General features: G+C 34.9%; 2 protein-coding genes across 9 annotated transcripts in view; one reads left to right on the plus strand and one right to left on the minus strand.

The window, feature by feature from the left end:
• SLCO1A2 (solute carrier organic anion transporter family member 1A2) overlaps positions 1-27331 on the plus strand; it is a 124605-nt gene continuing 97274 nt past the window's right edge. For 6 of the 8 annotated variants that reach the window (XM_072798771.1, XM_072798766.1, XM_072798772.1 and 3 more), the window contains exon 1: positions 1-209. The gene's annotated coding sequence lies outside the window, so the exon portion shown is untranslated. Of the gene's footprint in view, positions 210-861; positions 1156-27331 lie in introns of those variants that run through there. The other 2 variants (XM_072798768.1, XM_072798769.1) reach the window with 1 other exon arrangement.
• IAPP (islet amyloid polypeptide) lies at positions 15295-26591 on the minus strand. Its single transcript, XM_072797560.1, has 4 exons — positions 26517-26591; positions 20573-20767; positions 20150-20244; positions 15295-16662 (listed from the first exon to the last, which is right to left on the minus strand). Exons 3-4 carry the CDS (start codon positions 20227-20229, stop codon positions 16473-16475), a joined length of 270 nt encoding a protein of 89 aa, XP_072653661.1. The 5' UTR covers positions 20230-20244; positions 20573-20767; positions 26517-26591; the 3' UTR covers positions 15295-16472.

Consider the following 27331-nt stretch of genomic DNA (forward strand, 5'->3'; position numbering starts at 1 on the left):
AGCCAAAGAAACTTTATCAAAGGATTAAAACTTATATAAACAAAGATTCCTTTATTTATAACTGACTCTCTGCAGGACAAGAAGCTCCACTTACATTACACATGTGCAGAGATTTATACATATTGGTTACTCAGTGTGTAATTTAAAAAAAATCTGATGATCTTACAGTATAGAAGCAGCAGTGAATGAAGAGGATGGTGAATGATAAGGTAAAGGGAGTTCATTTATTTGGTTTGTTGTGAGTTTCAATTCAGTTATTTTTGCTTTTAAAAATGCAATGAAAATGTATTACTCAGAAATATGACTCCTTGGGTTTTCTAATTACTTTGTCTATAATTTCCTGGTACTGACAAAAATTCTGTGTAATGCTGGACTACGTAATTGTAATAATATTGCTTGTTCACACACACACACACACATGGATATATACTTTGATTTTTTTCAAATACGTAGTTACGAGTGGTTTAGACCATTTGAAATGAGTTAAAGTGATTCCAGATAGTATTTCTTTTCTCTTGCTTTGCCCATGGTCTTTTAGACTGCTCCTTGTTTATTTAATTCCTCCAAACCCATCTTTCTCATTCTGATCAAGCCCCATGTTCCTCTCTTTCTCCCCTGAAATACTATATATGCATACACACACACACACACACCATTTATTGCTGTTTTCTTTCAAAGTTCAAAAATAAGAGGAGCACCTTGGTGGCTCAGTTGGTTAAGTATTCAACGCTTGGTTTCAGCTAAAGTCATGATCTTGCAATCATCAGATAAGCCCTGCATGGGCTCCCTTTACCCCTCCCCCACTGCTTGTGCAGGTTTGCTCAGAGGGCTTTATATTTGTCCTCTGCAGTTTGGTGGACACAGGGACTGGTGTCTGACTCATGCTAAAAAGTCTAGAAAGCAAAGCTGTGAGTGAAACCTCCTGCCAGGAGGTGGAAGGAAGCAAGAACTACATTTGAAAAGGAGCAATATCCAGTCAGTGGTGGGTCAACCATCACTAGTTTGGGTCAGTCTTCCACCTGGACTGATTGGATTATATGGAGCAGTGATGAGACCTCAGCAGAGAGGCTCAAAGTGGGTGATGCATGCAAAATTTTGAAGAACTTGTGTGTGACTGTCAGAGGAAGTGCATGTACCCTGCCGAGGACACTGCAGGTTAGTGATCATGAATGAAGGGGGAGCATATCCAAAGACCCATAGAAGGGCCAAGAGAGTCTGTTTTAAATAACTTTCAAGGCCATAGAAAGCAAGGATGACATTTCCTGCCCTGTTAACATCCCTCATATAAGTTTCAACTCTGGAGGACACAGAAACATACTTCTCCAACTGTGAAGGGAGGCCTGAAGTGGGGCTGAGGAAAGAGGCCAGGAGAAGCTGACCCAGAACATAGAGAAACCAGGATCTTTTTCCCAACCATAGAGCTTGGATATGTTGTAGTGGGAGGAAAAAAGCTGCAATTTAAATGAAGTTCAAATACCTTTTTGCAGGACTAATTTAACCAAAGGGCTTTTTTTTTTTTCTTTTGAAATTCAACAGAAAGTAGAGCAACCTGTCTGTGATTCCATTTAATATCAGGAAAAGAACTGGCCCCATAAAGTAAATTTTATAGGAAGTGTAGGGAAAAGAGTAAGGCTTTTTCTCTGATATCAAAAATCCCACTTGTTCAAAGGGTCTGTACTGTGATCTATTTCTGTATGTAAATACTGTTCAGGAACACAAAGGTGAATTATTTCAACTTTAAAGTCTTTTTTCAACAACTTATCCTTTACAATAAACATGGGACTTCTTAGAAATCCACAGGATTTCTTAGGATTATATATTTGCCTTCCTTCAATCCTCCCTTTACTTCAATATACTGTGGCTGATTGTTCTACCTAAGTATTTTCTACACATATATAATGTTTTACCATTTAGTCTGAAGACTTCTTTATGAATCATGGTAATAGATTTAGATTTAAAAGCATGTCATCTATGTCAGGATAGAGGTGGGTTAGGACAGTCAAAGCAAGTGAATCAAATTTGAGCTACTTTATAAAGAGAGATTTTTAAGTAGAATTTATTATTATTATTATTATTGAATTTATTTTTCATAATAATGATGTTAATTTCAATAATTTATATAGTATTTTAAATCTTCAAAATAGCCATTTATTTCTCAAAAGACAAGATATAAATAAGATTACATGTCCTATTGAAATGAGGACAGAAAGTAGAAAATGTCTTAAGAGTTACTTAACACAGGGATGCCTGGCATAGCTTAGTCAGAAGAGCATGGGACTCTTGATTTCAGGATCATGAGTTTGAGCCACATGTTGGGTGTAGAGATTACTTAAAGAAAAAAAAAAGAATTACTTAATATAGCTAGTTAGAGGGAGAACAAGGATAAGATGAAGTTCAAGCTCGTCGACTTTTTAATTATTTTGGCTAGCAATGAGACAGCAGGAATTACCAATTATTGAAGCTTTTGTCAGGTTTTCTCATAGGTATTTTACGTCATTTATCATTTTTCATTACATGCCTGTGGATGTCTAATCTTTTTAGGATCCAGCAAAAAGATTTAGAAATCTCCAATTTGAGTCAATTCTAGAAATCCTGACAAGATCCTTAATCCCTCATGGTCCCTTGGTAGTCCCGAAAAAACAGAGGTATTTGGGCTCCCTGGGCTCGAAAGTTAGAATTAGGGATGCCTGGGTGGCTCAGCGGTTGAGCTGCTGCCTTCAGCTCAGGGTATGATCCTGCGGTCCTGGGATAGAGTCCTGCATCAGGCTTTGCTGCTTCTCCCTCTGCCTGTGTGTGTGTGTGTGTGTGTGTGTGTGTGTATCTCATAAATTAAATAAATAAATAAATAAATAAATAAATAAATAAATAAATAAATAAATAAAATCTTTTAAAAAATTTAGAATTAATTCATATGTGGCAGCAGGAGCCTGGGTGTTTCAAATGTCATCTAAATATATGCTGTAAACTGTATTGTGTTGCTAATGCAGGAAAAGCACGAGAGAATGTAGATTGGGTTTGACATTGGTTTGGTTCACTAAGATTTTTGTATTACAAATCAGAAATCTTTCTGGTGGTAATAATCTGTGATTTAATTTACTTTAGGAAAATATAATATGGTGATCCAGTGAAATTGTGTAATTTTATTTGCATTCTCAAATGGAAAAACAGCCACTGAGCTAGGACTATGAAAAACCCACTAGAGGCACCTCATTTTGAAGGCATCCTGGTTTCTTTTCCTATTCATCTTCTTTTATTTGGATGTGATTTTTTTTTCTTCATCTGCTAGTGACACTTATATCATTTGCGGTTTATGCACTCCTATTCTCTATGCTGTGAAATTTGGTGTTAAAATCCATGGTAAATGGGGCTAATTGGTAGTACTACTTAATATTTTAATATCTAAAGTTGATATGAACTACAATGTCAGAAATATACATTTGAGCAGTGAATATGTTTTTGATTTTGCTATATCATCTTTTGCCTTTACCTGAGAGAATAAATTGCTTATATACAGAAGGAAAGGGCAGAAAATAGACTATTCCACATTTCTGTTTCCCATTTGGGACACTGATCATTTGCTAACCCTGTACAAATGGATCTTAACTTATTAATAATCTCATTTGCATCTGGAACTCGTGGATACACTTGAGTATATTTATATAGATTAAATTATTTTAAAATATTTATTTATTTATTTATTTATTTATTTATTTATTTATTTGAGAGAGAGAAAGAACAGGAGCAGGGTGGAGAGGAGCAGAGGGAGAGAGAATTCTCAAGTAGACTCCCTGCTGAGCATGGAACCTGATCTAGAGCTCAATCTCATGACCCTGAGATCATGACCGGAGCTGAAATCAAGAGTCAGATGTTTAACTGGCTGAGTCACCCAGGTGCCCCAAAAGTGGCTAATTAAGTTGTAAATATGCATTCCTAGAACAGGCTGAAAAGAAAGGTGTATAGGTGATAGTTAATACTTAAGCAAAGTTCCCAATATAAACTTATAGTAAAGGGGATCCCTGGGTGGCTCAGTGGTTTAATGCCTGCCTTTGGCCCAGGGCATGATTCTGGAGGCCTGGGATTGAGTCCCACATTGGGCTCTCTGCATGGAGCCTGCTTCTCCCTCTGCCTGTGTCTCTCCCTCTTTCTCTTCCTCTCCCTCTCTCTCTCTCTCTCTCTCTGTGTCTCTCATGAAAACAAAACAAAACAAAAAAACAAAAACAAAAAAAACTTGTAGTAAAATGTAATTGTATGGTTGAGCTATTTTTAAGATATGTAAACATTATATCCTGATGCTTTCCTGTATTATAGATGGAAAAAAATTTACTTCAGATTACTGGTCACAGTGACCAAGCTCATTTTTGGTGGTAAAGCAACACAGTATCCATTGTAGGTGATTCAGTTCCTAAACTCAAATATACCAAAAGAGCAGCACATACTAGAGATATGTGAGACTTAGGATAGTGAAGAGCCTCAGCACATTATGTCTCAAAATAGACACATTTAAGCTTTCATTAGATTGTTATATAAAGTTATTCAGAATCAAGGTGCAGCCAAATGTGAAAGTAGAGAGGTTGTTTAAATTCTTAATACCTCATGCTCTGGTCAAAGCTGCACCCTAGAACTGAGTTAATAATAATTACAGGAGCACCTAGGTGGTTCAGTCAGTTAATCCTCTAACCTTGACTCAGGTCATTATCTCAGGGTACTAGTATCAAGCCTCATGCCTGGCTCCATGCTCAGTAGGGAGTCTGCTTGAGATTCTCCCCCTCCCCCCTCTCCCTCCCTACCCCTCCCCTCACTCATGCTCACTCTTTCAAATAAATATAGTCTTAAAAAAATAAAAGTTGCTAAATGTAGTATAGCCAAGTATAATTGCATAATAAATGCTTTTCATGCATTATCTCTATCCTTTTATCTCTGCAGAATAGATATTATATTTTGCATATGTAAATGAGGAAATTAAGGCCAAAAGAAATTAAGAAATGTTTATAAAGTTTTGAAAAAGAGCTAGATCCTAACAAAAGTTAGCCTGATTCTAAAACCCATCCTTTGGGACGCCTGGGTGGCTCAGTGGGTGAGCGTCTGCCTTTGGCTCAGGTCATGATCCTGGGGTCCTGGGATCGAGTCCCACATCGGGCTCCCTTCATGGAGCCTGCTTCTCCCTCTGCCTGTGTCTCTGCCTCTCTCTGTGTGTCTCTCATGAATAAATAAATAAAATCTTTTAAAAAATAAAAATAAATAAAAATAAAGCCCATCCTTCCCATTACACCAGCAGCCTTACTATAGTAGCTTCCAGTATCCTGTTGATTTTTTGCTCTTCACCATGACAACAGGACATCCTCAAATTCTTTGATTTTACTTTTCTATTATGGAAGTTGAGCACACTTAAACAATATCTCCTGGGTATAGACAGATACTAATTATAAGCTTAAATTCAAGGAAAGCTCCAGAAATTGACTTTGAATGTCAAGATACTCAAAGACTGTAGCTCTGTTTGAGAGTCTTTTTCCAGTTCCATTTCTGTAGGTGGAGGACTCTGAACAAAAGTGTTCCTAAGGATCCAATACTGTCTCAGGAAGCCCGAGGAAGTTTCAGAGAAACAAATGGTTTCCATAGTCCCCTTGTTTTCCCTGTTTTGTCTTGCCGGCCTTCTGTACCCTACTGACCCAGGCTACATTTAGAACTTTATAACCGGGGATCCTTGGGTGGCTTGGTGGTTTTTTTTGTTGTTGTTGTTGTTTTGTTTTTGTTTTTTTAATGATAGTCACAGAGAGAGAGAGAGAGAGGCAGAGACATAGGCAGAGGGAGAAGCAGGCTCCATGCACCGGGAGCCCGAGGTGGGACTCGATCCCGGGTCTCCAGGATCGCGCCCTGGGCCAAAGGCAGGCGCCAAACCGCTGCGCCACCCAGGGATCCCCGGTTTGGTGGTTTAGCGCCTGCCTTCAGCCAGGGCATGATACTAGAGTCGCAGGATCAAGTCCCGTATCCGGTTCCCTGCATGGAGCCTGCTTCTCGCACTGCCTGTGTCTCTGCCTCTCTTTCCATGTGTCTCTTATGAATGAATTAAGTTAAATTAAATTAATTAAATTAAATTAAATTAAATTAAATTAAATTAAATTAAATTAAATTTAAAAAAATCTTTGTAACCAGGGTAGAACTGGTGCTTTCAACAATGATCATGCCTAACTGTGTGCAACAAATGGTTACAAATGAAGGTAGGCCCCAAAGCCTGATCTGAGAAACTATAAGGTAACCAGGACCTTTTATGTCTTTTCCCCCTGCCCTTCTCCTTTCTCTTCCTTGCAGCTGGAGTCCTACCCCCACCCACCCACCTCTTTTCTTGTCTTCAGGTACCTATTCCATTCTCCAAGGGTTTGTTCTTAGGTAGCTGTTAACATACTTCAACCAGGGTATTAGTTGATAGTAAAGATTTCCCCATCAAGAATGAATTGTCTTTTACTGAAGGACTTTTGAACTAAAAACACTTAAAAGGAAAATTATAGATTTCAAATCATAGAAAGTTATGGGGGTTAATTTGGATTGGAGTTTTGTTCAAGCAAGACTTGTTGGCTTATTCAGATCACTCATATTTCTGGAAGTGGAGGCATATATTTAATAAAATAAAGTCAATTATTGTAAACAATTTTATCACAACTATATGTGTGTAGGGCCACAGGATCCTAGCCTTCAGGTGAGTTCACACTAAGTATTTCAGCATGTCAGTTACATAGGCCCCATGTTTACATGTTTAAAGGATAATTAAAAGGAAGATGAAAAGATTTTTTTTAAGTCTACAGTTTTTTGATAAAATTACTTTTCTTACATGTTACAGTTACATGTTTAAAGGATAATTAAAAGGAAGATGAAAATATTTTTTTAAGTCTACAGTTTTTTGATAAAATTACTTTTCTTTTTTATAATGCTTATCCTTGATTTCAGTTTTAAAAGTATTAAATTTATTAATATATAGTTTGTTATATATGTAGTAATATTTCTGGCCACTTAAATTCCATCCTTTAAAAATTTTAGAATTTGCTCTTATTCTTCTAATCTATTTCCAACCCAGGTAAACTCAACCAGATTTGCTTTTTCTACAATATCTATGATTTCCTTGTAAGGATTTGTGTGCCACTTCTTACTGATCATGACCTTGGTTCTACCTAACTAAAGGAATGTTTTTTACAGCAAAGAGGGTGGACTTTTAGAACCTACATCTTTTATGGCTTTGTAAAATTTTGTAATTCTAGACATGCTGTGCAGGACAAGTGCCTTTGCATCATTGGTTATTGGAGCAGGAAAAGTGTCTTGTGATACAAATCCTATTTAGGATTTGAGTAGATTATTGTCTTTATTCTATTTCCCTTTTGTCTCCTTGAACACTTCTCCTTATTGTTTTGAGCCCACTTTTGTTACCTACCTTTATCTTTTTTCTCTCTCCCTCCCCTTTTTTCTTTTTAAATCTTTTTTGTTTGCTATCAATAACAAAAGCACCTACTTTAATACCATATTGTTCCTTTCTTTGTGTATAGTTACCATGGCTATAATAGCTATCATTCACTGATTGAACACCCAAGATGGGTGAGGTACCTTGCATATTTTATTCCTACTTTTTAATAAAACCCTACAATTATTATCACCTGTTTACAAAAGGTGTAAATTTTCATATTCTATCAAATTTATCACACATATCATAAATTTATATTATTTTTGCTCATTCATTTGTTCATTTTTCAGAGTATGTTTGTTTAAACAATATATATTGAGTGCCTGCTATATTTGAGTAATGGGCTTAAATACTATTGGGATTACAGAGATGACTCATACTTCCTTGCTCCCAGGTAGTTTACAGGCTACATGAAGAAATAACACTTGTGCATATATAACCGAAGTACAAGATAGAAACTATGAACATGATCACAATGTTATCAAAATTCCGACTAGTAAAGTATTATCAAATACCAAAGTGAGCTGAATAAAAATTTATTGAGTGATTGAGTAAATGTTTGAATAAACTGATATTAGAAGAGTAATACAAATAAGAGCTATGTAAATCCAGAGAAGAGCTAAAAGAATCATGAGAGATTCCCTGGAAAATGTGGTATTTGAGAAGAACCTGGAGGTAGATTCCTAGAGGATGAAGGGAGAATACTGCAAGATAAGCAAATCATATGACCACAGTTGTGGAGCATAATGTGTGAAGTACATAGAAGTTAACATACAAGAGAAGTGCTATAGCAATGCAGATAAAAATGAGTTCTGAACTCTCATGGAAAAGACCTGAATGGAATAATTCCAAAACGAGGGCCCATTCACTCAGCTGAGTTTTTGTTTTTTTTTTTTTTTTTTTTTTTTTTATTTTATTTTTTTTTTTATTTAAGATTTTTTATTTATTTATGAGAATGCACAGAGAGGAGAGAGAGAGAGGCAGAGACGCAGGCAGAGGGAGAAGCAGGCTCCATGCACCGGGAGCCCGATGTGGGATTCGATCCCGGGTCTCCAGGATCGCGCCCTGGGCCAAAGGCAGGCGCCAAACCGCTGCGCCACCCAGGGATCCCTCAGCTGAGTTTTTGTTAAACCACAAGAGAAAATTTTCTTAGTTGTATACAGAACAAAGAAATAAAAGTCTCAATAGAAAACTCAATATGAAAATGCAAGTTGAATTTGGTGAAGGATGGGAATCAAGATAAGTTACAAGGAATCTTTCAGTATGAGAAATATTCAATAAGTATATTCAATTTTTCAAACTTTCAGTTGAAACTATTAAAGAACAAAAAAAAAAACAAGGCAAAACTATCTCATACTGAGTAAAGATTGTTATTCTCAACATCAAACAAGTTGTTCATATTTTGAGAAGATATTTTTGTCCCATTATTCTTTTGCCTGACCTGTTTATCCAGTTCCAAGACAAGCTAATTTGGCAGGGTTCTACATAAAATAAACCACAGGACATAGTGGAAGTAGAATAAAAATATTTTTCTTTGAACATGATGTAGAGAAATTGTCTGGACTTTGATAAACCTGAGTTCCACTATTGGAATGATTATATTAACTGTGTGATCTTGGACAAGTTTTCTTTTAAAGATATAATCCCTGTATTTTGAAATATGCAATTGTTTTAAGACAGTAAGGAAATCCCTATCATTATTCTCTACTTTTGCAGAATGAAATTTTTATGTCAGCTCATTGTTTTGCTCCTTAGTTCTTATCAGTAAATGGTTTAAAATACCAGCCTCACAGAGTTTTGTGAAAATCAGCAATAACATATACATAAAATGTACATATGTATATAAAGTGTATGTAGACAGTACTTTAAAAATAGAGTCTTTTTTCTCCTAATTCCGTCTGGTCAGAATTTTGGTTTCTTCAAAATTTTTGTGATTTAGTCTATTAAGCTATGAAAGGAAAATGAAAGATTTTACAAATTAAGAAATTAGGGAAAATTGAGGTTGGGGGAAGCAGTATACCATAGTGGCTAAGGGCACAGCTCTTGAACCTGTAACCCCCCAAACTAGGATGCAAATTCCATGCAGATAGAGGTTCTGTCTGTCTGGATTATTGATGCATCCCATGCACTTTGAAGAGTGCCTGGAATATAATAGGTGCTCAGCAAACATGAGGAATGGTGAATATTTAGGGTAATATCTTGGCTCTGCCATGGGAGTTGTATTATACTTGGTACAAACTGAAGCAGAAGAAAGTGAAATGACCCTCAAGGTCAAACAGCCTCAGTTTTTTCATTTGCAAAAGAGGGATAAAAATTATACTTTTTATTGGACATTATTGACATATATTATTTCAGATGTACACTATAATGATGAATATATGTATATACTGAAAATGATAACCACAATATGTCTAGTTGATAGCTATCACCCACACTTGGTCACGAATGTTTTTTCCTATGATAAGAACTTTTAGGGGATCCCTGGGTGGCTCAGCAGTTTGGCGCCTGCCTTCCGCCCAGGGCATAATCCTGGAGTCCCAGGATCAAATCCCACATTAGGCTCCCTTCATGGAGCCTGCTTCTCCCTCTGCCTGTGTCTCTGCCTCTCTCTCTGTGTGTGTCTCTCAAGAATAAATAAAATCTTTAAAAAACAAACAAAAAGAACTTTTAAGATCTACTCTCTTAGCACCTTTCAAACATACAAAACAGTATTCTTAACTATAGTCACCATATGGTACAAAAAATCTCCAGAAGTTATCTACTTTACAACTGGAAATAACAGTATTTATTTAATAGGATTTATGAGGATTAAATCAGATAATACACCTGAATAAACTTAAAATAGTATCTGGTACATACTGAGCATGCCATAAATGGAGCTCTAAATTGGAAGACAACGAGTGCTTAGCAATTAATGGGTACCAATTAAATTGTACTGAGCACAAGCTGAGATGGATAAACAGATATGCATATTCAGATATAGAATAGAGTAAAAGCATGTTATATGCTTCCTCAAGCACCATCCTTAGCTCTACAGTGGGCAGGTACCTCCCCCTTTCAAAGTGTAGCCCAATTCATTCTGCTGTGGAAAGCTTGCTTTTGTGGGAAATGCTTTATTATTTTTTAAAGATTTTATTTATTTATTCATGATAGACACACACACAGAGGCAGAGACACAGGCAAAGGGAGAAGCAGGCTCCATGCAGGGACCCTGATGTGGGACTCGATCCCGGGACTCCAGGATCACACCCTGGGCATGAAGGCAGGCGCTAAACCACTGAGCCACCCAGGGATCCAAAGAAATGCTTTAGAGGGAGAGAGGAGAATTCTTCTCCAAAGGGAAAGGGAGACAACCAGCATTTATTGTAGGACAGATTTATAGTCAAAATCTTAACTATTTTCATCAATGACTTTTCATCTTCATAGTCAATCTCTGAATTAATTATTATTCTTTTCACGTCACATATGAAGAGAGGTTCAGAGTAACTTAATCATGATCACCCAAGTCTAAATGACTCTAGTCTGGATAGCTTTCCTATTGTAAGGTACACAGGAGGACATACATTGATCAGCTCTCCCTTAGTCATTCCAAAGAGTGTTGCTCTGGAACAAATGTAAATCTCCCATCTTCATCTCCATGGTGACCAGAAGCAAAATGGTAGTTCCCTCCTCTGAGAAAGACAAGGCCTTCCTATGCCCTGTGGTAAGAGGAATGTGTATTCTTAACTTTTCTGAGACCTACACAAAAGACCTACATTTTCATGTCAATAATGATACATCAAAATTCAGATATCTGGTCTATACTCTAGTTTATTTTTTCACTTCATAAGCATTTCTACACTATCATTGTGAAGAAATATCAAGTCCAAAATCACCAGGGATGCTACTGATATTTCCTATGTAACTAAGAAAAAGTGAAGAATTTGACAGCAATTTTTAAAAAATCTGCCATTACTTACCCAACATAGGTGTATTTCTCACCATTTGTAGATGACCAAGAGACCTTGGAAACATCATGGACTTTTCCACTGGAACTTGTTACTCAGTGATTTCTTTAGCAATAGAAACGTGATACTGTATTATATAGCTTTCTTTCCTAGGTATATAAGCCCATTTAAATAATTATCACATAAACAGTATTTTGCAGATGTCCAAAAGCATAAATTGGCTTTTTCCCAAAACTGTACTATGGAGTTTTAATACTAGATTTGCCTTTTTAGATTATTTCAATTACTTTAACTAAAGAGAATACCTGATCCCACCCATCACAAAAAGCTTGTGATCTACCTTGTGATCTGTAAAGCATGTATTTGTATTCTTATTGTTACAGGATCTTCTTATGGAATCCTAACTGAAAGTGTTTAGGTATTAGAGCATGGCAGTCACTATGCAGAAAAGGTCTCTGAATCCCCAGAAGAAAAATATTAGCTGTAATAGAAGTAACTGCCATGGTATGATTTAGTTTTTATTTTTTTTATTTTTTATTTTTTTTATTTAGTTTTTAATCATTGAGAGTTGCCCTAATCCCCGACAATATAAAGTGTGATGGTTAATACCCTTAAGTATATTAATTATAGGCCAAATGAATGATATAGCTATTTTACTAATTTATGTGTTGACTCATCCACAAAAACTTGGCTGTTAATATGTAAAGTTTTAGTTTCTGTTTGGCTTCTAAATTGATAAATCTTAGCACAAATATTTAATCCATTTCTCCCTGATTGACTAAATTATCAAGGAATGTCTGAGCATCAGGGATGGATTTCCAATATGCTTAGTGTCTTAATTTCTTCTGTTGGAAATGCTATAAGACTATGACTCACTGTGTTCCTTGGTATCTCATTATGCACTCTCAATAAATGTTTCAAAGTAGAAACATTTCAGCTACAATAAATATTTTCCAAATAACATAGGTTAAAGAGACAAATGAATAGAAATGACCAATCTACACTATGTTCTGACAAAAGTAATAAAAAATTAAATAATTTTCAAAGTTTAAGCAATAGGCCAAAATTTAAATTTTATGAAATCTGTTTATAAATTCAATGTATAGCCTAAATGAATAGTAATGGGAAAGGTAAAGATGCTAGCATATTTCATCATTTTTCAAATGAAAGGGCATTTTTCTTACAAAGAGTTGTGAAATATGACTATTTGCTTCTGTCTCACTCCACTAGGAAGCCCATTTACTCTGGAAGTTACTTAATCCCACTTAATATGGAAATTTAGGATTGTATTTCAATTATTATTTTATGGAATTTAAATATTTAATTGTGTTATACTATGTTTATCTTATTGGGTGATGGAATTAACTTCCTAAAGGTTTAGTAACTCAAGGCAAGAAAACCATAATTAATATGTTCTGGCATATGTAAATTACATTCCATACCAAAAGATGTTGGTGGTAAATGTCAAGTCATTTTCCGAAGACAAAAACTGTTCAGCTCTATGCCAGTACAGTATCAAGGACAGAAAATGGAAACTACTCAAGTAGCTTACTTTTCTCCAGAATGTGTAAATAGGCTTAAGCTCCTTAGTTATAAAAAGAATATTTGTGGAATGGAGAATAATTAAGTCTGAGTTTCTGCCCTTAGGAACATAGCAGTGTGGGAGAAAAATGTGTCAGTCACACAAATAATACAGAAACAACATAGCAATGCGGTATTTTTAACACAAAGTAGCAATAATATAATTACCCAAATTACATATTTCTTTTGAATCTAAAAGATATCCTCAAGGTGTGGTAACAGCTCAGTGGGTGGAGAAGTCATATTCAAGAAGGGAATGATGATAGATCTTGACTTTGTCATTAAAAGATTTAAAAAGGTTGCACTAGGGACAGTTGTTCAGCTTAGAGGGAATGGAAGGAAAAGATAGAGACTGGAAAAGAAGAGGACACGTGATGATAGAACAGAAACAACTAAAACAACCAAAGAATTTAGCAGGGAATAAATGTATAAAGTGAGATGATGTCCAATAAAGCTGGAAAAGATTAGGATTAATTTATAGTGGGACTTGAATGTTAGGATAAAGAATTTGATGAATTTTAGGTTAAGAATAAGTCTTTTAAAAATTCTGTGTAGAAGACTGATGTAGTAAGAAACATGCATTAGGAAACTACAGTAGGTTACTGTAGGGTTCTGGCTTACAATAGACTGGAGTTACACTGGTTGCAACAGAAGAAGAAGGAAGAAACATATCTAATAGCAAAGACGCTTTCAAGTACATGTGTCTTGGTAACTGACTTGAGCATGTGGAATGTGGAATTTGAGCAGCTGGTGATAATTCCAAGATACCAAGACTGAACTATAGTGGGAGCATAGTATGCTATTATTAAATTCAGTGGAGTTGACAAGAGAAGCAGCTTTGTTAGGGTGACAGTCTGACTTTGGTTATTATATTATGGTAGGTTGTAGAGAAGAGTCACAAAAGCTTATTTCTTGATCCTACTCCATGTCCAAGACAGATTAGTAGGAATGTTCACCATGAAGTCACTCAGGGCTCCAGCCTGATAAGAGGCCTCCTCATCAGGAAGTGCTGCAGCGAAAGAAAGAGAAAGATAGGCTTTTCACCTAGTAGACCACCCTGAAAATGACACACATCACTTCTGCTAATATTTCACTTGCCAGAATCAGCCACATGGCCTCACCTGAATGCAAAAGGGCTAAGACTACAATCTCTTATATTCTCAAGAAAGAGGATATTGGTGAGCACTAATAATGCCTCCTGCAAATGCATTGAGTGGAAAATGAATCTTTCCATAGCTTTGAGTAGTGTGTGTGTGAAAAGGAAAATAATTGGTAGAAAAAGAATAATTTCCCCTACTTTATATAGAAAGCCTGTTTTGTACTCAAAGGAGATTTGGACTCATGGACTTTTCTACTCTTGACCAAAAGGTATTCTGCATAATATTGCTAGGTAATGATATTCAGGCTTCAGAGAAGTGAGAGGCTCATTGCATAATGTTCTCTAAACGTGCTCAAGAGAATTTCCAGTTTTAAACGTAGCATTACTAAATAAATTCTATGTCTGACTCTGTATCGCAACATGGAAGATAGAGGAATCATTTGTATTTTTAGTTGTCTAGTGAAATATCATTTGTGGCATGCATATTAGTATTTGGAGGATTAACCCACTTCTAGATTATTCAAGAGTACCTGTGAATTCAGGTATCATAGACATAATGAGAAAAATTGGGACAAACATAAACATCAAAACTTACTGTTGATATCTCCAATTACATCAATTGAATTTTACTCATTATTTTCACAAGTAATTATAAAAAATCTGGAAAAGTATTTGGTAAGCCTCATGCAATAAAGCATTCCCAACTTTTATATATTTAAATCCCTACTGCCTGCCAGCTAAGAAAACACTATGGAATTTGTTCAAATGTTTTACTTTGATAATAAATTTAATGAATAAACTTGAGAGTGTTTACTATTAATATCTCTCATATCAATATAGTGACCTCTTTTCTTCTCCAAAATCTTCCAGCTGGAATAAGTTACATAGCCACCCTGACTACATTTTACTCCTTAGCACCAAAGGTTGTTAGGTCACTATAACTACACATAACTCTTCTCATCATATTCCTGATATTTATCTGCTACTATATACATTGTCCTTGAATATCATATACACTCATTACATTTTTTTAACTCTTCAAAGATAGATTGGAAAGTTGATATAGACATGATATGCAATAGAGTTTTATTTAAAGCAGACTATTATAGGAAAATTTTAAATAAGGAAGTTTAAGAAATTGTAACTTAATCACACCTTACTCAATTTAAAATGTTGAACTCAAATCTACTTTGAAAGAAGGGCTGACAGTCGAATATCACAAATAGGAATTTATACATTCATTTATTTTAACGTGCAACTTATGACATAAAATCATTATAAATATCATCTGTTGCTATACACTCATACACACACAACTAAAATATGGTAATCTAAGGCACACTTCATAAGGGGAAATTTTAGTGTATAAGTCAAGTTAACAAGTTAGATTCCCATTAAAAATGAGATTTTTTTCTATTTTTTTTTAAATACAAGTTTAGTGTCTTTAGGAATGGCATAACACAACATGATAGCAGTTTTTCTGGGTTAATGCTACTTCCAAAGGTGACTAAATCATGGTCAGGATAAAACAAGAACCCCTGTAAGAATGAGAATTAGAGGAAACATTACATTTCATGTCCAATTCAACAGTTTTCTTCAAGAAAAGTGTATCACACACATGTAACCTCTGCCAGAAATGTCCAATTAGTTTAACAAACAAAATAAGTTACCATAAAATATATAACTCTGTGGTCTTTTAACTGAAGACATACATGATTAAGAGGAACACAAGTTGCCTTTGCAATATCCTGTATCAGAATATGACCGAGGTTTGCTGTAAGCCACTTGAACAGAAAAAAGGGCATTTATGTTTAATAAAAGGTCATCAAATGACAACACACAATGAAACCCTCATAAACACAAATTGCCTTTATATTCTTAAATAACTTCTAATACCAACAATACAGCAAAGAATATAATTTAAAAAAATATTTTGACTGAGTCAGGAGCAAAAATTAATTATTTTTTAAATAGCATTTTATCTAAACATTTGAGAAATCCAATGCAAAAAAGAATTGCTTAACAAGGGTCCTTATAATTGTTGACTTTTAATGTGCTTAACTTCACTCTCCGCTGTTTACAATTTACCAAGTTTCCAAATACTATTTTCTCTTTTGTTCTCAAACTCAGATCATAAAGATATAGGCAAAATAATGACTTTTTAATATGTTTTCAAAATAAATATCTATAGCAAGAACATTTCATTTTTAAAGACATTGACTTTTTATGATGGGGTCTTAATTAGCATTAAAGTTAAAACAATTCTTACCATAACAATTTATATGTACTACTAACAAACATAGTACATAAAAACTTATGTTCATGCTAATGTTAACTTACACAAGAAATCACTAGAATATTTTTATACATGAAAGTAAGAATGATAGGGGTGCGTTGACCTCTAAAGTGGTAAGTAATTCAATGGTCCCCTGTTTAAAATCTCAATTGTGTTTCTCTTGCCATATGTATTGGATCCCACATTGGTAGGCGAGAGAATGGCACCAAGATTATTGCTAGTACGAACCAAGAAATTTGCCAGGCGTTGAGTCGCACACGTGGCAGTGTTGCATTTCCGCTTTTCCATCTGGTGACTGACAATATAGAACAAATATGGAAGGTTAGCGACTTAGACTCAGGTTTGTGTATATTTATAGGACAACAAATAGTTCATATTGATGAAAATATTTTCATGTAAGTAACTCAGCATTTGTTTTGGAAACATCTAGATGACTGAAATTTTTTGACACCTTGAACATGCAGCAGAAGCAATTTTTGACAAGGAAATCATATAACAAAACTTCCATTATAGTCGATGTTAAATTTCTCAATATAATCCTTTGAAATTTCAGAATATATTCCAGATAGTAATCATAATAAAAAGGGGTATCTTTGTCTTACAGTCCTCTAAACCCTTTCTTTTTATTCTTCTAAATCTTGGTGAATCTAGTTCCTAATATATAAAAAGGATTTGGAATATAAAATTTATATGTAATCTGGAGTATGTGGTACTAAATATGTATATTCATTTCCCACATCTTTCCAAAGAAAATTAAGCAGTATAAGATATTTTTGTTAAGCTCCCTGAGATCATTAAATCAGGCTATTAAAGGAGAAATGTCAGGTATCTGTTGAGTATAAGTGTATGCTGACAAATCTATTATTTAGGCAAAGGAAACCCACTTTGGGACTTAAATACCTAGTCTATATGTTAATGTTAGTCATATTATCTATTTAATTATTTCCATTTGCATGTGTAGTAAGCATGGCCAATGTGCATTTCCAATGAATGATTTAATGCTTTTTAAGAATTAAACCATAATTCATAACATCAGATGTTTAATTCTAAAAGAGAAGAAAATTGTCTTGAAAAAAGCAGGAATTGTATTTTGATCAAATATTTCAAACTAATAAATTTAAAGCAATAAAGGAAATAATGGGTCAAACTGGAAAGGTTCAAAGTGATATGTGTCCTAAAATGTTTGGCAAATGCCTGGAGCAGAGTGTAAACTAATCTATGTGCTAAATGTCTGAATGGTACTTTGATGATTGGTCTTAAGGTCTGTAACAGACTTAAAATTACTCCAACTAAAATTTTACCTTATTTGAGTTAGCTATAAGAGCCACCATTCTACTTTAAAGAAATAATAAGACCTTTTATGTTGATTTGTTTCATTATTATGAAGCTGCTTTTCCAAACAAGACTTTTCATGTAAATATAGCATCAGTATGTATAGAATTCTACCCCAAACTACCATTAAGATAGAAAAAGATGGCTGAAATGGTTAGGAAAAAAAGGCAACACACCCCTACTTTCAGGCATTTTTTTCTCTTTAACTACTTGGGCAGACTAGGCCTGCCTAGTATCTAGTAACAGACGTAACAGACACTAGTTCAAACCTATTGACCATTTACACACTGTGCAAATTCCTAACTTTAAGAATTTATACAGTGATGACTACAGACTGAAGTATCACTCTTATGTTGTTTCTCTTTACAAACCCCTCAGTTTCAAGAGTCTTCAAAGATTCGTTTTAGACAGAGAGAAAGAGAGAGAGAAAATGAGTAGAAGTGGCAGAGGGAGAGGGAGAGAGAATCTTAAGCAGACTCTGCACTGAGCACCGAGCCCATTGAGGGGCTTGATCTCATGACACTGAGATCATGACCTGAGCTGAAGAAACCAAGAGTTGGATGCTTAACTGCCTGAAACACCCAAGTACCCCTCAAAGATTTTCAAAACCATTTTAAACTATCCCTGCTCCAGTTCTCAATTTGTAGAAGTAATTATACTGTTGGCTAACCTCTGATTATCTGCTAGGCAGGTACTTATAACTGAGTGTTTAAAAGTTGGTGAGCAAGTGTGTGATCCTTTTCCCTCAGTCAAGAGTATAAAATATCTTTTGGTATGGCTTATCTAATCAGTTTGTTTCCTCTTAATCTCATGTCATACATGTACAAAAGTTAAAAAAGATCTCAAATGAGACTATTAAATTTTATAAGAAAAATGACATTGATAAATCTACATCAGCTTTGTCTTTTAAAGTTGTATGAGATTTGAGTCATTTTCTACACAGGCTTTCTTAGTATTTTATGAAATTTATAGACTATTACATGGATGAAGAGCTCAGGATGATAAATTCTTCCCCTTTAAAAAAAAATGACCAGACATCCAGATTTCTGGAAACTCATTAAAGAGCAATCTGAAGAATGCCTTGGAAGTATTCCTAATAAAAATTCAAATTAAGAGATTGTGAGGCTAGCATGAAAATAACTTGGTAATAAATAATGTTATATAGCATTTTATTTGTGAGTGAAGTTCAGTTCATAATAAACTCATATCCATAATGACAAACTGGATAAAGGTGCTTATCTAGTGAAAGAAAAGATCAAGATATGAACAGAAATACTGTGTAATACTGCTAATTTTCCTGTTATTCTATTGTTCTACTGGTTTACCAGAAACATCATGTCAGTTTCAGTTATTTTTATCCAAAAATCCAATTGAAAATCAGAGCCAATTCTGAGAAGAACATCCTCTAAACTCGGTAAACCTGAAGGGACAAAGGAAATCTGATGATTCCTACTATTTACTACATGTGGGTGCTGTAGAACTCTTTACATATCACCACAGATTGCCACCTCAACAAAAAACAACCCAAAGGAAAATAGACAAGATGCTAATAATTCTATGAGAAAAGTTTTAATATTATTTCCAAAGCAAACTTTTCAAAAGTAATCTTAATATTCCTTGGTCTTAAAGAGTGTGTAGTTTCAGTTCTACAAAACTGTAAGGAGCCAACTGATTTAGGCACAAATTATCATTGTATTGTTTATGATGTATGCATGAATTGGCCTTGAGAATCTTTTAAATAAAGGGAGAATTACAGTTCTTTCCCCCTGAAAGTTATAATTACTGCTAACATTTCACCTTACAGAGTTTTTAGACTTCCTTAAAATTACCACTCAAACGACATGACACCTCCCAAAATAAGTCTTCTTAGGAAATCCTGATGCACATATTACCTATTGAAAACATTTTTAAGAGTATTAATTTACATTTAGAGTAGCTCAGAATTAATCTGATGAATAACATAATTTTTATAATTTTATTTCATTAATATGAGTTAATATAGAAAGAATCCCCTAAGAGCAAATGGCTTTTTAACTAGTTCTTAACATTTTAATTTGCCCCCTGATTATTTCTATGTATTTCTTTCCAGAAGGAGATGAAAAGTTTTGGACATTGTCAGAGCCCTCTGAGGAAAAAAAAATCTATGTAAATATGCAGTAAAATCCCACCTAATATAAAATATATGTTTCAAGCTTCTCTAGTTTATTTGAGAACCAGGTTAATATAGTGGGAATTACTACCCTTTGGCTTTTCCTGCTTCCTGATCTGGTTTTGCCCCTCTAGGTTTCAATAACATATTTCTTGACAAAACTGGAACTATCCATTCCTGTCTGTCAGAAGTTCTGTCAGAAAGATACATCTTAATGGCATAAGGGCTGTTAGTTATATAGCAGTTTTTAATTCTAATTTTCCCACATTTTACAAAGAAACAGGATTTTTAAAATACTAACCTTTTAATGGGAGTAGCCTTCAGATGGTTTAATGCAACCGAGAGTATGATGAGAACTACTGGCAGCTTCAGGAGACACATTGTTTCTCAAATTTACTGGAAAAGAATAATGCAGCATTGAAATCAAGAAATTTTTTATAGCTCTGATTGATGGAATTTGAGACTAAAACTTACTGTAAAAAAATCTCATTTTAAACATAATCTCCAAAGATTATACTGATATAGTCCCTTGATACTGTTCAAACAATTTTTGAATATTTTCAAAACTTTCCCCTTCTGAATTTCCATCCCTGAACAATCTGGAAAGTTGATATTATAGCACATTACCCCTTAAGCTTTTTCTTTGAAACAAGCAATATATTTAATCCCAAATCTGCTCCTCCTTAAACAAATAAAATTTTCCCATAAACAAAAAACTCTTTACCTTTTAATGTTTCAGTGTCAGTATATCAGAGAATGCCTCTAATGGTAAGAAAGCTTCATGAACAATCCCAAGCTTGCATCCACTGGAGTATTTGTCCCCCACTTGCCAATGAGTAACCCAGCTCTTATATATACTTCACACCTTTCCCAGCTCTGACATCAGGCAGTTCAAAGAGACTGTCATAAATTTCTATCCCTGTAGATAGAAAGTGCCTCATTAGACAACAGAAGCAGATGGGTCATAATTACATTAACCCATCAGTAAATACTAACATAGCAGATACAGAGTGTCTTTGTGCAGTTAATGATGTGTCACACACAGCAGAAGTTTGAATTTTCCATTTTTATAAAATACAAGTGTGGTTTTTCAAAGATTAATCAGTATGCTCCAGTCAGGGATTGATAAAAGGAAGTGATTAAGAATAACAAATGTGTTTATATGCAGAGAGTGAAGCTGAGGACACTGAGGAATCTAATGAGGAAGCTAAAGCCAAATGACCCCAAAGGCTTAATTCCATGAACATTTAGTAGTAGTTTAAAGTATGAGGGTAGAGTGGATAAAAAGAACACTAAAAAAAAAAGAGAAATGAGAAGCTCTTAATAATGAAGTGGGAGGTGGAAGACTAAAGGTAGCAAAAAAATAATTTTCAATCCCCAAATTCATTTGTCAACATTTAAGTAGTGACACGTATCTATGTAGTTAAATTTTTTTTGCTAATTTTTTCTGTTATTGCATAAAAACATTGCAATTATCTTTGAAAGAATAGATTTAATTTGTTACTTTTTATTTTCTCCACATTGTTCTTTTTTCTTATATTTCCAAGTTATATTTAAATTAATATTCCAAGCTATGACAATTTAATTTCATATATAGCAAGTAAAACAAATTCCAATTCCAACTGCTAGTGAAAGCATGTATATTTATGTAATTTTAAAAAGATAGAAGTTCTCCAAGTAAAAAAAATAAGTTCACTGAGTCCATATACTTATTTAAAGCTTAGTAATATGGCTGGAGGGTGTTTAGTAAAAATTTCAGAAAGAAAAAAAACTTTTTTTTCCAATCCTTTTTCTAATTATCCAATGATAAAATTATCCAATTTTAATATTTCTGTAAAATTTACTGCTATCCCAAAAGGAAAAAAAAATAAAAATCAAATGATTTGGAAGAATGATGGTTTCCTATAAGATAATTAATGTATTTAACTATGTACAATGATTTAGAAAGGATACAGAGGCCCAGAGATATTAAATAACTTGTTCAACATTATACCTCTAGTTCATTTTGAAATCTTGAACCAAAGCTTAGTTTTTCTGATTTACAGCCTAGTGTTCATTTAAACCAAAATTTATTTTATTTTCCTAGTATTATTTGTTTTTTTTCCCCCTGTGAGATGTTAAAGGTCTCATTCAAAAAATGATACTCACTTGTCCTCTGGGAAATTGATGTTATAAGGAAAATGTTCTACCTAAGAAAGTAACAGAAGGACTTGATTTTTTTTTTAAGGGCTACCTTATGCCAGGCACAGTATTTAATTGATATGTGATACCTCACTTATCATGCCTCTAAGTTTTCATCATCATCAGCTGATACGAAAATTCAGAGAATTTAGCTGCTAAAATTACACACCTACTCAGGGGCAAACTGAAATTCAAATTCTCATCCCTCTGTTCCACGATATTTATTCCCTTGTTAAAAAGGATCTCTGTTCTCATATACTGAATTGCCAATTGCTTCCTTTAAATTTTGCAACTTATTATAACACTTTAAATGATTTGGTCACAGTCAGATATGGCCTTAGAGGGTCTTGTATAATGTTTGGTAAAGTCAACATCCATCCCAATCTCAAACAGCCTTAATTAAGCCTTTTATGCTTTATACATCAATGAAAGTGAAGGTGATAGGTGATGATTTAGATTGTGTTTATGAGGCAAGTCCATTACCAGATCATAAACTCCTTCCTACAGGACAAACATTACTATCACTCATCTTTGTACCTGCTTTAGCCTTTCTAGTCAAAGTGTAATTAAGGCCCTGGCAGCTTTTGTCTCACAGGAAGTCTGTTAGAATTTCAGTCCCCACCCCAGAGCTACTGAATCAGAATGTGCCTTTAAAAAAGGATCTCCCCTCAGTGATTGTATGCACATTAAAGCTTGAGAAAATCTGGTCTACTGTACATTCCATTTATTCACTGATTCAATAAATATTAAGGACCCACTCTATGACAGGGAATGTTCTAGGTACTAGAGATACAACAATGAGCAAAACAAAATCCTTGCTCTCATGCAGCTTAGAGCTGGTGGAGGAAACAAAGTCAAAGCAAGTAAGTATATATGCAATTGCAAGTGGCAAGTGCTGTGGAGAACATTAATATGGTGGTAAGAGAAAGAAAAGTAGTGATATTTAAGTTGAATCTTAAACCATTAGAGATGACCAAGGAAAGAGTGATGGGGATGTGTTTAAGATCTGAGAAACAGCATGTGGAAATTCAGGTGAATGAAGGAGAAAGTGCTGTAAAGATGCTGCTGGAGACATAAGCAGCAGTCTGAGAGTGCAGGGCTCAGAGGCCATGTTAAAAATCTTGGATTTATTCAGAGGATAGTATGAAGCTATTGAAGGGATCTCAGCAGGGGTGTGACATGTTCAGGTTTGCAACTTGAAGACATCAATCTGATAATGCATACCTGAAACTAATACAACATTGCATGTCAACTACAATCAAATGAAAAAAAAATAAGTAAGAAAACATCAATCTGACTAGTATGCATGGACTGGATCAGAGGGGAGCAAGAGTAAAAACAGGAAATCTGGTAGTAGACTATGGCAGTGTCCAGCTGTGAAACAGTGATGCCACACATAAGGTGATGGGCAGAGAAGTTAGAAAAGTAGATGAGTTCAAATCATATTCTGGATCCTTACATGATCTGGCAGTAGATTAGGTACAGGGAACAAGTGAGTAGGATACAGAGCATAAAAATGAGAGCCAGGTTAGGATATAGTTAATAATACACATTAATGGGCTTCTTCTGATCAAATTTTTATTTTTTTATTTTATTTTTTTATGATCAAAATTTTAAAAGGAAAAGATATTTTATATATCTTTTAGAAAATAATTTCTATTTTTATCAAGTTTGCGTGTGTTTACAATTTTAAAAAATTAAAATGCTATCCCAAGTCTAATAATTAAAACAGCAGTCATCTCTGTCTTCCTTCTTCCTACTTTTTGAATTTTGCTCTCCATTAAGTAATCAATTTTAGCTGTTTTCTCCATATTTCAAAAATAATTGCTTCTCAGGGTGCCTGGGTGGCTCAGTCGGTTAAGGGTCTGTCTTTGGCTCAGGTCATGATCTCAAGGTCCAGGGATTGAGCCCCACATCAGGCTCCCAGCTCAGCAGAGAGTCTGCTTCTCCCTCTCTTTCTTCCCCTTCTCTCTCACCTCGACTTGTGTTTTTCTCTCTGTCTCAAATAAGTAAATAAAATCTTTAAAAAAATATTATTTTTGGGCAGCCCCGGTGGCGCAGCGGTTTAGCGCCGCCTGCAGCCCAGGGCGTGATCTGGAGACCCTGGATGGAGTCCCACGTCAGGCTCCCTGCGTGGAGCCTGCTTCTCCCTCTGCCTGTGTCTCTGCCTCTCTCTCTCTCTCTCTCTGCATCTCTATGAATAAATAAATAAAATCTTTTAAAAAATTATTATTTTTCTGGACGTTCTTGATTTATCAATTTTAGATGTTTTATGTTGGCATCCTAGTCTGAAAGATAAAGAGTTAGCATTTACATTCTTTTGTTTATTTTTAAGAAATCTCTATACCCAAAATGGGGCAGCTTGAACTCACAATCCTGAGATCAAGAGTCATATGCTCTACTGACTGAGTGAGCCAGGCACCCCAAAAGTTGGCATTTAACAACGCATTTACTTTTCTCCTTTACTCCATTCCTAAAATATTTTAGTAAAACATTCGGATTATATCAATATTATATGGATATTTTTGTATTTATATTTTAAACTTTCTGTTATGAAAAATTTTATATGTATATAAAATTTCAGTAACTATCAACACATGATCTATCTTATTTCTTTTACATTCCTCCTTCTTCCTTCCATTCCATACTAAATTGTTAAAAACAAATCCTGGACATTACACAATTTTTTTTAAAGATTCTATTCATTCATTCATGAGAGACACACACACAAAGAGAGAGAGAGGGGCAGAGACACAGGCAGAGGGAGAAGCAGGCCCCACACAGGGAGCCTGACGTGGTACCCAATCCCGGGTCTCCAGGATCATGCCCTGGGCTGAAGGCAGCACTAAACCCCTGAGCCACCCGGGCTGCCCAACATTACACAGTTTTATATGTAGTATGTTTTAGTGTTATATTTTTTAAAATTTTATTTATTTATTCATGAGAGATGCAGAGAGAGAGAGGCAGACCACAGGCAGAGGGAGAAGCAGGCTCCATGCAGGAAGCCCGACGTGGGACTCGATCTTCGGTCTCCAAGATCATGCCCTGGGCTGAAGGCAGCACTAAACCGCGGAGCCACCCGGGCTGCCGTTTTAGTGTTATATTCATAAAAGATAAGGGCACTTTATGCAACATAGCTACAAAATTGTTGTCCTAACTAAAAAAGAAAATTTACAGTAATTTCTTAATATAATTAAACAATCCATTCAGTGTTCACATTTTCCAATTGTCTAGAAAAAAATATTTTTAACTGGCTTGTTTGAATCAATCTAAACAAGATTATATTTGTTTCTCCATCACTCATGGCTCTTTTAATATATAATTTTCCCTCCTTTTTCTTACATTAGCTTATTAAAGAAATTAGATTATTTATTGTATAGAATTCCCCACATCCCATATTTTGCTGATGGCATACATGTTGGATCATTTAATGTGTTCCCTTCTCACTTTTATTTCCTCTCTACTGGTTGTTTGGTCCAGAGGCTTGATTCCATTCAGGTAAGAATCCTTTGCATGTGATACTGTTTATTTCCTATTGCATCACAACATCTGGCTGAATTTCTTTTGTGGTGTTAAGATTGATCAGTGAGGTCAGATTTTGTCAGCCACATTGCCCAATTCTCAGTTCTCTGTTAGGCCTTCAGTCACTGATTTTAGCAACTATTGCTGATAATTGGCTAGAAGCATTGTTTTATTATAGGCTGCAAGTGATAGTCTAATTCTATTATTTCCTCTACATTCATTAGCTGAAATTCTCCAATAAAGGAGACCATTCCTCATTAACTATTTGGCTACCTTGAGGCAAAATTTTTTTTTTTTTTTTTTTGTTTTTTTTTTGTTTTGTTTTTTTTTTGTTTTTTTTTTTGTTTTTTTTTTTTTTTTTTGTTTTTTTTTTGAGGCAAAATTTTAAAGGAAAGGCAAGATATATGCTTTATTCTTTCCTTTTATTTACCAGTTTTCTGCACATGATAATGAGTTGGTTCTCTGGCTTCCTCCAAAAATGACCAAAGAGTTTTTTGGGGGGTTCTCATTGTGAACTCACATATTTTTGCATATATGTATTTTTATCCCCTTTTTAAAAAGTTTTTAATGATTTTATTTATTCATTTGAGAGAGAAAGAGAGAGAGAGAGAGAGAATGAGCAGGAGGGAGAGGCAGAGAGAGAAGCAGACTCCCTGCTGAGATGGGACCTCCTCCCCGCCCCCCCAGCCCCCACTAATGTGGGGCTTGATCCTAAGATCCGAGATCATGGCCTGAGCTGAAGGCAGATGCTTAACCATCTGAGCCATCCAGATGCCCTGATCCCCCTTTTTTGCTGCTCAAATTATCCCATGTTGGAACCCTTGTGCAACATTGGTAGAAATGTAAAATTAATTCAGTCACAATGGAAAACAATATGGAGGTTGCTTGAGAAATTAAAAATGGAACTACCATATGATCCAGCAATCCCACTTCTCGTTATATATCCAAGAAAACAAAATCATTACCTTGAAGAGATATCTGCACATGTTCATTGCAGCATAGTCACAATAACCAATGCAGGGAAACACCCTAAATTCCTGTTGACAGATGATTAAAGAAAATAATATTTTTAGAGATAGAATATGATACAAAAATGTCTATATTCAATGCCTGAACTATACAGAACATATACAATATTTTACATATAAAAATAGAAAACATAAAAATAGTGATAGTTTAGAGCTGATTTTTATGTAAACATTTTGTTGTTGTTGTTGTTGCTACATAGTTTTAAAACTATCTTGGGGACTTCTAGGGAAGATGGTGGAGTAGGAGGATCCTAAACTCACCTTATTCCATGGATAAATCTACATAATACCAACATTAGTGTAAACAACCGAAAAATGACCTGAAGACTGGAAGAACAGACTCTCTACAACTGAACATAAAGAAGAGACCACATCAAAAATGACAGGAAGGACAGAGACTCAGTTGGGAAATAAGCCCACCCATAGTACTGTCCCCAGGAGGGAGGGACTCTGTAAGCACAGAGAAAGGAGAGGAATAGACCCCATACCAGGCACTGGAGGCAAGGAGAACCCACTCAGGGAAGACAAATACCCATAATATTTGACTTTGAGAACCAGAGGGGCTTAACATCATTAAATTTTACAGTCAGCAGGGCTTAACACCTGGAACTTTAAAAATTAGATGATTGGCTCTGGGAGAGCTAAAGGATGAGAGGAAACTGAGTCCCCACCTTTAAAGAGAAAGCATAACTTACAGTCCCTCTGAGATATAGCCTGGAAGTAGCAGTTTGAAAAATGCCTGCAGTATATGG

Source organism: Canis lupus, chromosome 25 (assembly GCF_048164855.1).
Source record: "Canis lupus baileyi chromosome 25, mCanLup2.hap1, whole genome shotgun sequence".
Classification (NCBI taxonomy): Eukaryota; Metazoa; Chordata; class Mammalia; order Carnivora; family Canidae; genus Canis; species Canis lupus.

Excerpts from the sequence above, each read along its gene's own strand:
- IAPP (XM_072797560.1), bottom strand. The coding sequence starts at position 20,229 with ATGTGTCTCCTGAAGCTGCCAGTAGTTCTCATCATACTCTCGGTTGCA. Across the intron at positions 16,663-20,149 it reads AAGGCTACTCCCATTAAAAG|TCACCAGATGGAAAAGCGGA; the intron begins GTTAGTATTTTA and ends CTATATTGTCAG.